At 37.5% G+C, this 14,213-nt stretch overlaps 2 protein-coding genes and 1 long non-coding RNA gene across 6 annotated transcripts in view; 2 read left to right on the top strand and 1 right to left on the bottom strand.

Annotated features, from left to right (window-relative positions):
* The first annotated feature begins 4,097 nt into the window (after positions 1–4,097).
* Positions 4,098–7,167, top strand: LOC103930501. 2 transcript variants are annotated; one of them, XM_048566862.1, is made up of 5 exons: positions 4,098–5,134; positions 5,206–5,286; positions 5,796–5,871; positions 5,961–6,044; positions 6,713–7,166. In XM_048566862.1, the coding sequence occupies exons 1-5, from the start codon at positions 4,940–4,942 to the stop codon at positions 6,844–6,846; spliced, it is 570 nt and encodes a 189-aa protein (XP_048422819.1). In that variant the 5' UTR covers positions 4,098–4,939; the 3' UTR covers positions 6,847–7,166. The 2 variants fall into 2 exon arrangements, with proteins under 2 accessions (XP_048422819.1, XP_048422820.1); XM_048566863.1 differs by having other exon boundaries at positions 4,983–5,123; positions 6,713–7,167.
* Positions 7,168–8,773: 1,606 nt separating this feature from the next.
* Positions 8,774–10,873, bottom strand: LOC103930490 (60S ribosomal protein L22-3). Of its 2 annotated transcripts, none has more exons than XM_009339832.3 (3): positions 10,712–10,873; positions 9,868–10,116; positions 8,774–9,133 (listed from the first exon to the last, which is right to left on the bottom strand). In XM_009339832.3, exons 2-3 carry the CDS (start codon positions 10,098–10,100, stop codon positions 8,989–8,991), a joined length of 378 nt encoding a protein of 125 aa, XP_009338107.1. In that variant the 5' UTR covers positions 10,101–10,116; positions 10,712–10,873; the 3' UTR covers positions 8,774–8,988. The 2 variants fall into 2 exon arrangements, with proteins under 2 accessions (XP_009338107.1, XP_009338109.1); XM_009339834.2 differs by having other exon boundaries at positions 9,868–10,113; positions 10,712–10,868.
* Positions 10,874–12,769: 1,896 nt separating this feature from the next.
* The window catches only part of LOC125469448, a 2,456-nt gene continuing 1,012 nt past the window's right edge, over positions 12,770–14,213 (top strand). The window contains exons 1-2 of one of the 2 annotated variants that reach the window (XR_007251756.1): positions 12,770–13,305; positions 13,545–13,599. This is a non-coding gene — a long non-coding RNA (uncharacterized LOC125469448). Of the gene's footprint in view, positions 13,306–13,544; positions 13,957–14,213 lie in introns of those variants that run through there. The other variant, XR_007251755.1, reaches the window with a different exon arrangement.

Genomic DNA, 14,213 nt, shown 5'->3' on the forward strand with positions numbered 1-14,213 from the left:
CGCCTTCATGCCTAGCATTTCACGCAATAACCGGAATGATTCAACTGGTAGTGGCTTAGTGAAGATGTCAGCCACTTGTTCCTTTGTGTGACAATAGACAAGCTCAATTGTCTTTGATTGCAGACACATTATCCACATGAATCACAGTCGATTCCACTTGTGGATGACACACTGACTTCAACAGATTTCTTAACCAAATTGCCTCACACATGGTTGAGGCTACAGCAACATACTCGGCTTCACATGATGACAAAGCAACAATTGATTGCTTCTTTGAAGTCCATGAGAAAGCTGTTGATCCTAGAAAAAACACATAGCCAGTTGTGCTTTTCCTTTCATCTTGGTCACCTCCCCAATCACTATCTGAATAACCAAATAATTTTGCATCTTCACCAAAATTATAAAATAGACCATAGTTTAGAGTACCTCTTATGTACCTCAAAATTCTCTTGGCGGCCAGCCAATGAGACTCCCTTGGTGTTTCCATGTATCGACTCACGAGTCCAACACCATAAACTATATCAGGTCTTGTGATTGTAAGGTACCTTAGGCTTCCAACCAAGCTTTTGTACATGGTTGAGTTTACAAACTCACCTTCTCCTTCCTTGGACAGCTTCAATCCAGTTGCAACTGGAGTGTTGACAATATTGCACTTGTCCATATTGAATTTCTCCAATATATCTCTCATGTACTTTTGTTGAAAGATGTAGATACCGTCACTTCCTTGCTTCACTTCTATGCCAAGAAAGTATGACATTAATCTATTGTCAGTCATCTCGAATTCACTGAACATGGATTGCTTGAACTCACAGAACATTGCTTCATTGTTTCCTGTAAACAACAAGTCATCTACATAGAGACAAATAATTAAGAACTCCCCTTTTGCACCATTCTTCATGTAAACTGAATGCTCGTATGGACATTTCCGAAATCCATTTTGGTGAAGGTAGTTATCAATCCTTGAGTTCCAAGCTCGTGGTGCTTGCTTGAGGCCATACAAAGCCTTCTTCAAACGATACACCTTTTCTTCTTCTCCTTGTACTTGGAAGCCTTCCAGTTGTTCCACGTACACTTCTTCCTCAAGAACTCCATTAAGGAAGGCTGACTTGACATCTAATTGATAAATTTTCCATTTATGCTGAGCGGCAAGAGAGATTAGTAATCTTACCGTGTCAAGTCTTGCAACTGGAGCATAGACTTCATCATAGTCCACTCCATACTTCTGTTTGTAGCCCTTTGCTACAAGCCTTGATTTGTACCGATCTACACTCCCATCTGCAGTGCGTTTGATCTTGTACACCCACTTAACACCAATAGCCTTCTGATTTGGTGGGAGCTTTGTTAACTCCCAAGTGTCATTCTTCTCGATGGCATGGATCTCTTCTTCCATGGCTTTTTTCCAACAATTTTCTTCCACAGCTTCATTGAATGAGAGAGGCTCGTGGTCTGCATAGAAGCAGAAAAAATTGGTTTCTTCTTCTTCTTGTCCATAAATCTCTGTGGGACTCCTTAACCTCACTGGAGTTGAGGAGCTGCTTTCCTCACTAGATGTAGGACCACTCCTTGCAATTCTGTGCACTGGAGTTGTTGTGATTGTTTGAGCAGGCTGTTGCTCAATAGATGGTACAACTTCTGGTTCTTCAAAATCAATGGAGACGATCTTCTCTTTACTGACTTCTTTGTTGTTCCACTTCCATGTCTCTTCCTCACTGAAGATGACATCTCTACTAACCACTAGTTTGCCAGTTAGTGGGTTGTAGAGCTTGTACGCCTTGGACTCTTCACTATAGCCCACAAACACACACTTCTCACCTTTATCATCAAGTTTCCTCCTCTTGGCTTCTGGAACTTGAGCATATGCAACACACCCAAAAATTCTTAGGTGTGTAACATTCGGCTTGTATCCACTCCAAGCCTCTTGTGGTGTCATCCTCTTGACACTCTTTGTTGGACATCGATTCAACAAATAAATCGAACAAGCTACAGCTTCTGCCCATAACTCTTTTGGCAAATTCTTCTCCTTAAGCATGGACATTGTCATGTCAAGGATAGTTCGATTCTTTCTTTCGGCTATCCCATTTTGCTGTGGGGTATAGGCAGCAGTAAGTTGATGCCTAATTCCTTGCTCCTTGCAGTATGCTTGGAAAGCATTGGAGGTGTACTCTCCACCTCTATCTGATCTCACAGCCACAAGCTTGTGGTTGTTTGCAGCCTCTGTGAGTGCCTTGAACTCCTTGAAGATTCTTAGGGCAGCCGACTTCTCCTTGAGAAAGTAAACCCAAGTCTTCCTACTAAAATCATCAATGAAAGTAATAAAATACCTATTACCTCCATAAGACATGGGATCCAATGGACCACATATATCTGTGTGCACCAACTGCAGTGGTGCCTTTGCTCTCCATGTATCACCAACAGGGAACGATAGTCGTGCTTGCTTGCCAAGTACACAACCTTCACATACTTGGCGTGTGGCTTCAATTTGGGGTAGACCACGAACCATTCCTCCACTTGATAGCAACTTTAGGCCATTGAAATGAAGATGGCCAAATCGAAGGTGCCATTTCCATGACTCATCTTCCATTACACCGATGTTGCAACTCCCAATCTTTGTGTTCAACTTCAACGGGAACATTCGGTTCTTTGACATTTGAACACGTGCAATAAGTTTTCTCCTTGCATTTCTGAGAGTGAGAAACATATTCTCCATATGTATAATGTACCCTTTCTGGAGCAGTTGACCAATGCTTAGAATGTTGCTCTTCATACCTGGTATGTAGTAGGTATCGGAGATGTATTCTTCTTTACCATCCTTCTGGATGATCTTGATCTTCCCTTTGCCTTCAACTGGCAACTTTGAGGAGTCACCAAGACTTACAGATCCATAGGCCCCATCTTTTAGTTCGGCAATAAACTCCTTCTTTCCACACATGTGGTTGCTTGCACCAAAGTCTAAATACCAGACATCTTGTTGGCTACTGATATCATGGTGTGCTAGTAAGACTGTAAGTTCTTCACCAGCATTTCCACTTGATTCTGCCATGTTGACATGCTCACCATTTTTATATGAACATTCATTTGCATAATGTCCATACTGCTTGCAACTGTGACACTGGATATGCGCCTTTCCTCGAGTAGATCTCCACTCCTGAGACTGACCTCGATTTTGTGCATAGCCTCGACCTCTTCCTCGAACTCGTCCTCGGCTACGGTTAGATGAACTCCCACGACGTGAGTTCCACTGCCCACGACCTCCATTTGGTTTGTCAATATTCAACTTTGACTCCAAAGCTTGCTCTAGCGTTGTGGGGTTTGCATTCTTCTGAATGCGTTGCTCGTGAACTAGGAGGGATCCTAGTAGCTCCTCTGCGCTCATCACCTCCAAATCCTTGGATTCCTCAATGGCAGTCACCACATGCTCAAACTTAGATGTGAGTGACCGGAGTATCTTCTCCACAACTCGTACTTCATCGAGTCTCTCGCCATTTCTCCTTATCTGATTTACTATCACAATGAGCCTTGAGTGATAGTCGGAGATGCTCTCCCCTTCATTCATGTGAGCAGTTTCAAAATCTGCTCGAAGTGACTGTAACCTCACTTTCTTGACTCGATCTACTCCTTTGTAGATTGTACTGAGTGTATCCCATACTTGCTTGCTTGTTGTTGCTTCTGCAACCTTCTCGAACGTTGAATCTTCCAAACCCTGGTATAGAAGATACAACGCCTTTTGGTCCTTCTTTCGTAAGTCCTTGAGAGTGTTCCTTTGATCCGCAGTATATACGGCTTCTTGCTCGGCAGTGGGTACAACATACCCACTACTGACAACTTCCCATAGCTCCTGTGATCCAAACAATGCTTTGAATTGGATGCACCATCTTTCATAATTTTCTTTCTTCAATGTGGGAACTTGGAGTTGCACTAAATTGGACGCCATAGCTACTGCACTTGCAAGAATGGTATTCTGGCTCTGATACCAACTGTTGGTATTCACCAGAGTTTGCTTACTCAATACCAAAATATGTGGGTGATAAGTTTACAAACTCTATCACACCTCTCACTTTGCACTCTCAATAAAATTGGACAAAGAAAGAAATAGAGAAAGGAGGGAAGTAACAAGCTTTGGCAAAACACTTGGACTTTGATATATGACAAAAGGTTTACAAACTGATGGAATAAGAAAGTTTACAAGCTTCTTCACAATTGGAAGTGGGATTCGGATGGGATCATTCTAAAGCCTAGCAAGGAGGCTTATTTATACAAGCAGAAAATGAATAAACAATAAGACAACACATGCAAACAGATCATGTGAACTTTGGACAGCTTGCACACAGCAGCTCACATCTCTGCTGTCTTTCAACACACTTTCAGCTAGCACATGGAGGAAACTTTAGTCTTTGTAGTTGCAGCATGTGTGGATACAACCTGTAAAGAAACTACCAGCTAGCAGCAACCTTTTACAGCCTGTTTTTATTTGAATTTCCAACAAAAACACCAACAAAATGCAAAGTGAAAGAGACACTAGAGATGGTGTTTCTCGGTCACGCGGATTGGTAGATAGTTTCCAGGGATTTGGGTCTAGAAGAAGCATGTTCCCTAGCCTTTTTGGTGGAAGGGATCCATTTGGTGATCCCTTCTTCAGTCGCCCGATTGGTAGCATCTTCGAGTTTAGTATGTTCGGTCCAAGTTCCGTTTCTAATGATACACCGGAGAGTGGTAGAACCAACAAAATATCAGTAGAAGAATTGAACTCTGATGATGAGGGATGGCAAGATAAAGTTTCTGGGGATGAAAGAGATAACATTGGAAAGCAATCAGTTTCAGGCAAAGAACCATCTATTGAGCATCCAGATGATCTTGTGGACCGTAGTGAAATTTCCACGTCTTTGTTGCTTGAAAACTGTTAAGGATTGTCCTCTAGCTTGTAATTTAAGTTGGCTGTAAGATGTTGATGGTTGCCATGTTGAATCTAGCAGAGAGGAAAAGCAAGGATGTGATGTATAGAAATGACCGCAACAATGTGGAAGGCGCACATTCTCAGGGCCGTAATTTCTCTGTTCAGACTTGCAGAGTCACATATGGTGGTGTAGATGGAGCGTATAACACTTCTACAAGAACTAGAAGGGCAGGTGGTGATGGCGTACGTAATTTTTCTGGGATTTGATTTTTCATTTGCATAATTCTTTAACTTAAGCTGTGATTGTACATCAGGTATCGCTTAAGGAGACCAAAGAAGCATATAAGACAACTGGTCAAGCAACACATAGGATTTCAAGAGGACTTCATGACAAGGTAAACTTCTTTTGTTCGTTAATACAGCCTATAGCAAGAACAAATGAACAATGGCTATAAAACCTATAAAAAGTTGTAGTTTGAGGCAGTAGGCATTTCCTGGAAAGGAGCAGCCAACTAAGAAATTGATGCAAAAGGGTTACTGACCTTTTGTACCGAACACTCAGAATCACCCTTTTCCGTTTTCTAACGGTCAAATATGGAGCAAGTGTATGGAGTGGGTTTGCTCATTGTATTGCTTGAGGGATTAATCTCATGTACGTGATAACCATGTTACTATCTTGTTCAAGTTTAATGGGACTGGATTGTATGCTATTGTTTCAGAATATATTCATTTCTGCCCATTTTATTTTCTCAATCTGGTTTTTGTTATTGTTGCATAGATCATTTTGTGGCTGTTATTAATTCAATCTCTTTCTCACGTCTTCTAAGTAAGCATCACGAAAGGAATCAGAAAAATTAATTATGAACTTATTATTGGAATTAAGATGATTGTGTTGGTTATGTAGGGCCATTCTGTTACAAGGAAGCTTATGTCAGATGGAAAGGTGGATGTGTTGCAAACTTTACACAATTTAAATGAAGGTTTGTTAGTGCAGCCCTTTATGGTTGGTTAGTAAGTGTTATGTTGTAGAAGTACGAACAGTAAAATTGATGTTGCCATTTTTTTGCAGATGAGCTTCCTGGTTTTGAAGTAGCATGGAATGGTAACGTTGAAGGTCACTTGCCTGGCTGGAAACATGAGTTTGATATGCATGGTACATAAGCACCCCCTCCAGCCACAAACTTTCTTTCTTTCCTTTGTGTTTGTTTCTTCATTTATTAATTTTTCGTTCTTGTTAGATGGGATTTTGTTAGCTTTTTCAGCAGATAGTCTTGGGCAAATGTGCCTGCAAATCATGATGTTAATTTCTCCATATCAGCCTAATATTCAGTTCACAGACATTATTGATATACATGTAGTCTCACATGCGTGAGCATAAGAGAGTTCTTTGAAAATGGTCGTATAAACTTCTTTTTCCTATTAGGATCAGAACTGATGATGTGTGTGTGTGTGTGTGCGCGCTCAATGCATTGTAAGTAGCAGAAGAGAATGGTATGTGTTGCAATACCAGTGAAGGTACATTGGCAATAATAATACTCCCATGGCTTTCTATTTAAATGGTTATGTTAGTGCAGAGTGCTGGGTGTATGATTTAGGAAGGATATACATCCGCCATACCTATGATTTGTCTGTACAAGTAATGTTAGTGTTTGTTCTACGGTTCCTTTCCTCTTCCCTCCTCTTTCTTGGGAGGTTTTTGAGTGTTAACTTCCTTGTTGGTGTGTAATTGTGTATACTAGACACCATAGGGAATGTTGCGTTTCAGAATTCAGTTTTTTTAACCAAGTAATGAATGATATTGGTACGACAATATATCTATAGGTTCCGGTAGCAGAGAACAGATGGGAAAAGCGTTTTCGGCAGCGGGGCTTCTTCCACCTTCAGGGCAAGCACAAAGCACCAGAGGAATGTGTACGAGATTCAGAGATTTCTGCCATGATCAATGGCACTCGTAAATCTCTTTCAGTATTCTTAAATTATAAATGTTGATCGAGTCAATACTCCAACAGGCAACAGCAATATGCCCTCCCTCTCTACAACCAAACACAATGTTACAAGGCAATCGGCTTCAAACTAAAGATAAATCAATATTTTTAAAGAATTTTCATTGCTCTGTTGACCTTATTCTAAGTTCGATTTATGATTTCTACCTGGAGGCTCCTCGTCATAGGTAAGGTAGACTTGTAATTTTGAATAATGTTATTCCAAAGTGTTGTATTTCCGATATTTATATGGAATTATATTTTGCAATATCATTTTTATATTGATTTAAATTGGGTTACTGCACATCTGATTGATTCACACTTGGAGTTCAGTTTAGTCAACTGTGATTACTGCATCTTTTTAATTGTATTATTCCAAGATTAATTATAGGTTTTCCATCTTTAGTTTAACTTATTGTGAAATTGAAATATATATATATATATATATATATATATATATGTATGTATGGACGAACCTGTGACGCTTTTTTGTAAAATAATTTTTAACACGCGTCTGTGGAACCGCCCTAGGCCCAGGGTTGGTACTTGGTACAAAACCCCAATTCCAACACACGATTTAAAATTTAATAAATAAATAAAGGATAAAAATAAAATTCCAATAAAATTGCTCTTATACAAATTACCAAGAATTTTTACAAACATACCAGCACTAATAAACTCCAAGCCTCCTATCTATTACCAACTCAGTTCGTCTAACCTCAAGGATTGCCTAGTTCGTAAACTTGCAAAATTTAGTTAGGATGAGCTTGAAAAGTTCAGCGGGAACCTATACATGCATATACATATAATTGACAAAATTCAGATACCAAAGAAGTAATTTAAATACACGTAAGGGACCTATATCTTTGGAGACGGTTCTGGTCGTTGAAATATATTACGAAATATGCTCCTAAAAAATACGTCAAAAGTTATGTAAAAAAATGGTGGCACGAATTCAACCCCACACGCATACACATCAATTTCCTATTTTTGTGTTGTGTAGGTTTTTTATTATGTACTCTATTCTAGTTGACTTGTGTTGTTACTTTCGTTTTCTGCCATCCTTGGTTGGAAGTTTGTGAGGCCGCACTTGCCTACTGCCTGGACGTCCATGGTTACTTCTTTCATGGAGTATGGTGCGGACAAGCTATGCTGTATTAAAAAGTTGAAGGGTAGAGGACAATTGAAGATGCATTCTTGCTCAACTCAATAAAATCCTCCAACTTATAAATTGAGAACAGTTTACAGCATCAAAACATGCTTTAGTTTAGCGACCTAAATGCTGCTCACAACCTGCATAATTTATGTGATATCTAGCTTCGTACCTTTCATACCAAATCATACCAAAGAAATAACACGAACGCCTTTGCTTGCACATTAGGTTTTGGGCCTCTTGGTTTTGGGTGTTTTAACTGTTTAATTTGATTTTTGGTATTGTTTAGATCTATTTTTAATCTTAGTCATTCATTTCCGTATAACTCAAATGTTATGTAATATTGAAGAAAAATCTCTTGCTTCTCGGTGTTGTGGTAAATTCTGGGCTTTCCCTTTAGCGGTACTAATTTTTGTTTTACTTTGTAATTTAGGCTTAAAAACTCATTACGGTAACAAAGAGAGAAGAAAATTTAAGATACAAATTGTTCTTCCATCTGCTGGTTGCGGAGGTGTCGGTTTTACTAGGCTGATCCGCGCTATTTGCACTACAAGGAAGAGAAGCTGAATGAAAAACTGAAACAATGGCCTCGCAAAAAATGCCCTGAATTTCATACGTAAGGTTCAACGACCGGATGAGCCACGTCGATGTTAAAACTAATAAAGTAGCAATCTCAAAGAATTTCAACGTCAACTCGGCAACAGGCTCGACATCATAAGTTAAAAGGGATGAAACAACAATCAGGGAGAAGAAATAGCAGTGCTGAAAACTTTGAGAATATCACCCGGTGAATTCGTTAAAACATAACTAGTTCAACTTCCTACAATCCACATCTGTATTCTCATCCACTGATAGCAAATATCTCATTAGAAAGAAAAACAAAATTTCAAAACAGCATTAATTTTAACAGTACCACGCGTAAAACGGAATAAGCGAACAAGGTTCTTGGATGACCCGGCATCTTAATCTTCCTCCTCCCCTTCGTTCTCGGCAATGTTGAAGTACCTCAGTTCGTAGACGTTTCTATCCTTGTTGGAAGCAATCACTCGTAGCCAATCTCGCACGTTGTGCTTCTTTAGATATTTCTTTGTCAAGTACTTCAGATACCTGAACCACAAAAACAACAAAAATATTTGTAAAACTACGCAAAAACTGTACTCCATTTTTCAGTTACAGTTACGGGCAAAGAACTTGTTTAACCTAGGGTTGCATAAAATGAAAATAGAAACCTAAAATGGAATGCCGGATGAGTCAAAATCATCCAACTAAACAAAGAGACGAAATCCTTTTCTTTTTTTTTTTGTTTGAGTTTATTATTTCAGGATTTTAAACACAAAATGATATAATCTATAAGCTCGAGCTGCTCTACAAAAATGATGGTTTAACAAAATTAACAGAAGAGTCAAACAAAGGATCAAATGTTAATATTTATGAACGACGTAGAATTCAGTTGAAATGAGTACCTAGGAGTATTTCGAAAAATCAACTTCACTAAGCGTTAACCTTCTGATGCCTATGCAGATTTGCTCTAATATCTATAAGCATTTGACAGTTAAAATGTAAAACAGCTATCATCACAGAGACGGCAAGTCATCAGAGAAAAATTCAAAGGATGCTCTGCACAAAAGGGCTAGATTTCATCCGTTAAGCACACTAAAAAGAATGAGAACTAAATAGAATTCAATGCCTGTTAAACATCAATGTCTGGATCAAGACACAAATATTCCAAAGAAAGCCAAGCTAAACTCACCAAGCATTAAAAAGAATGCACGAATTTAATAAATTAACCACACCTTCAATTAGTCATACAAGAATTAATCACGAAAGATCAACAAAAATACCTCTTTGAGAAGTTACTGTCAGAGCTGACAGTGATCTTGCTCTTCTCACGGGTCACACTGACAGCATCGCCAAGTGCACCAGCCTTGCCTCCGACCTTGATCCTCTCCTGAAGAAACTTCTCAAGGGATGCAATGTCCATGATCTTGTCCTCCACAGGCTTTCCACAGTCAATGGTAAAAGTCACACCCTTCTTTTTCCCCTTGGGACCTGCTGCTGCAGTTCCTCGACTCATTGTCGATTATCTCCTGCTGCCAAAATACAAAACAGATATAAGCCCAACATTCACGAGAACAAATACCGCATTTGCATACATCTTTGTACATCAAAATATGCATACAAATCACACAAAACAAATCAATGTATTAAGATTCGGCAGCATTGCGCACACACCGTATATGTCCAAGTCTATACACAAACATACATACATACATATATATATATATCAATTATTTCCTTGCAAAACCTGATAATTACATCACTGAGCATAAAACTTCATCAGTTCAACACGAATACCAACGGAAAGGTGAAGATTTCACATTTTAACTACCACTTCAACGCAAAAGCACCATGAATTTAAATCCAACAAAACCAACAACGACTTCATTGAATTATACTAAAAACAACAGTCTGAAATCTGAATTATGAACCTAAGAATCTAACAATTTCAAATCCAAGAACAACACCACCTAAATTTTGAATTAAACCCAAAAATAAATTATAGAAACAAAACAAATCCACTGAAAAATATAGTGTTATCACAGAAAAATTAAATTAACAAATCATCTGCAGGATGCGACGGAGCCACACAAAGGGTTAACAAGTAAACGAAAAACCAGAACGTACCGGGAGTTGAGAGGGAACGGGGTGATGGGTTCTGTTGGAAAATGAGAGATAACAGAAGACGACCAAGAAGGTTAAAGCTCGCGGCGGCTGAGTGCTAATATACAGGAGGAGAAATGAATTAGGGTTTATCAGCCTTTTGTCGACTATTGGGCCGACTTTGCGGGCCTCCCTTATTGCGTTTGGTCCTCTTTTCAGCCTTTGGAAAACGATGTGGAATTCACTCAGTTAGGGTTTTATTTGAGACTTTTTTTTTTTTTTTTAACAAATAATATTATCTATATGAGATGGAAGAGTGGCTAAATCTTACAATGGGTTTTACAATTTGCCAGCAATAATGTGCTTCAAATTTTTCTTTAGATAGAACCAAATCTAAGACTTTTCACTTATCAATAAAAAGTAATATCATTAGACCGTAATATTAAATGGCTTTAAAACGAAAATTAGGACTTGATATAAAAAACCATATTAGTAGTGGAGCATGCCTATTTTCCTATGTAACTTAGGAACAGACAAACACATCATATATACTAAAACCCGTAAGGGTTGGTCACTGTGGATGACCAGTGGATTTCCGATTTTGTCATCGCCCATTCTTCTTTTATTTCAACTTTGCCCCTTTTGCTTTGTTGTCAGATTCCAAACTCGGGTGGCACTGTTTTAGGGCAGTGTGCTTCCCTTTTTGCCCCTGCTTGATTTGTTTAATTGCATTTGTGCCATGCTTCACACGTGTTGGTCATCGTGCTCCCTTCTTTTTGTTTTTACTCTTCCGGACTCTTCTGGTGTATTTTAACATGGTGTCCAATAGAAGTCTCTCGACTTCTTCCTCAGAAATCGCAGAAATCCAAAAAGGAAAAAAATGTGCTCTGCAACCGATTAGCAATTTCGATTTCGCTTCGTGAGATCTGTTCGATCTTTGCTTCCTCATCTGTTCAATCTCTTCGCCACACCATCGTGCTCCCAATTTAGCCTTTGATAGGTGATTAAATCTCACTTCTTCTCAACTACCCAAAAGCCAAATATTTGATTTTTTTTTTATTTTTTTGTGCTTTGTTACTTCTTTGTTGAAATTTGGTGGTGAAATGTCTTCCATTTTGTTCCGTCTCTTTTCCTTTTCATTTGCTCTCTCTCCATCTCTTCGCCTGTCTCTCCGTTTCGATTTTGATTTCGTCGTCTAGAAAGGCATTTTGGATTTTTTTGGCTGTTTTCCAGAAACCAATTGCGCCGTTTTAGGTGTGTTGCTTCATCCGCATCTTATTTTCTGTTTGGTTAGCAAGAAATTTTTTTTTAATTGATTAGTGTAAAATTCAAGTCTTGCCGTTTTGTGCTGAGCGTTTTCTTAATTTTTTTCGTACTTTGTGTGTGGATGTTTGATCTGATTTCGCTTTTTGTTGCAAGAAACATTGGTCTTTGAATTTTAAGGTTTTATTGTACAAGCTTGCAAGCCCTTTCTGGGTGAGGTATATAATTTATATTTTTGTTCTTAAATCTTTTTCCAACAGAATTTTTAATTTTTTTTTGGTCCTGTTTCGTTTTTGGTTGGATGATTAATTATTGGGGTTTCCTTTGTCTGTTTGGGTTTTTAGTATGGGTTGTGATTTGGTTGTTTTTTATTTCCAGGGAGAAGTGTTCATGGTTTATGAGTTTGGATTTTTAGTGTGGGTGTATGATTTGGTTGTTTTTTATTTCAGGAAACGTTGCCGTTCGAATTTTATGGTTTTTGTATAGAAGTTTGCAGGCCCCTTCTGATTAAGGTATATAATTTATGTTCCTCCTCTTATATCTTTTGTTGAACAAAATTTAAAATTTTTTTGGGTCGTGTTTAGTTTGCAGATCTATTTTCTGTAAAAAAAAAAATGGTGATAATTAATTTTGGTACAGAAAATTGGTGATAATTAATTTTGAGGTTGTGTTGTATATGGATTTTTAGTGTGGGTATATGATTTGGTTTTTTTATTTTCAGGAAGCAGTGCCCATCGTTTTTACTGCTTTTGTATGTACGATTCCAGATGCGTGAGGTATAGAATCTTCAAATTGCTCACCTTAAGTAGACAACGGCGTGCATATGTAGTTTATCATTGAATAATCAACCTCTCATCACTAAATTATCGTTTAAGTTTGTTTTTAATTTAGTTCACAAATGAATCAACCAAGTTATCATGCCATATTGATACGAAATTATAAAGCAATGTCGACCATATTTTGTTTTTTTTTTTTTTTTTTCATTCTTTTGAGATCTATTATTCATATATATCATAGATGATGAAGAATAAAAGAAATTAAATGCCGCTTTGGATGATAAGTTGATGTTGATGACAAGTACTATTGATGATACCCACCATTTCTCATCTGTTCTACTGTTGCAGGTATGTATATTATGTAACAAGTTCTCTATCAGTTTGTTAATATCCATAACCAATACAGGTTTTCAAACACTTACACAGGTTTGTATTTCAATGAAAAAATTCTAGGAAAAACAAAAGGAGGTTGAGCCCATCTACATAGGGAGTCGAAAGAAAAATTAAACTCAAAACTAGAGAATGAGAATGCGTCTGATGAAAAATAGGAAATGAACACATATAAGGTAATGTCACAAGGTGAGATTTTAGTATGAAATTTTCATTGTCATACTGATTAATGCTTTTAAACCAATTGGTATAGATTCTATTTGTAGTTTCTTTTGCTTGATCAATTTACATTACTTTTTTGAACCAAATGCAAGTTCCAATATTGCGATCACAGAATAAATTAATTGAAATTGAAGCTTTTTCTGATTGAGAAATCTCTTTTTGTTTAAATAGTGTTACAAGTTTTGTCTTTATTATTTTGCCAATAGGTGGACTTAAAAAGGATCAAGTATGTAGGGGAATGGTAGGATCAACATATCAAAGGTAGAGATTGACTCTTTCTCTCATGTTAAACTTATACTGTGATGTTTATTATTATTAAATTTTGAAAAAATAATTGCTTATCATAACCTTATCACAATACTAAATAACAGGGAGAGAGATGAAAAATAGAGAGGAATCTATTTGATTGTATGTTTACTTTGGAGATTTTGGATAATAGTCATGAATTATGGTCTTAGTGCATCTCTATTTTTTTTTCTTCACGTTTTTGCATACTGTTTATAGCTAAATGATTTTTATTTGGGTCTTCCAAATTTTTAACTATTACTCTGAATCTCTGATGAAGTTTTATTAATTTTTTATTCATTGGTTTCAAGTATGGCCGTTGACTATGTGAATTTTAGGTTTTGCACAGTTAAAGAGACTAGATGGTAATGTTTCATTTCTCTCTTTCTCCCTTCTTATTTTCTCAGCCACGAGTCTTAATAAGATACGACTGACTAAGAATTTGTTAATCATTTTAACACGTATAACATAAGATATTTACTTTTTATGATACATTTCTAATTTTTGCAAATTACTTACTTGATTTACTATTGTTATATGGTTGGCAGAATTTTATGTTAAGTGTGTCACTATATTGTTGTAATAGTTAA

The sequence above is a fragment of a genome, unplaced genomic scaffold (genome assembly GCF_019419815.1).
Source record: "Pyrus x bretschneideri cultivar Hongxiangsu unplaced genomic scaffold, Pyrus_bretschneideri_v1 Contig43, whole genome shotgun sequence".
NCBI lineage: Eukaryota > Viridiplantae > Streptophyta > Magnoliopsida > Rosales > Rosaceae > Pyrus > Pyrus x bretschneideri.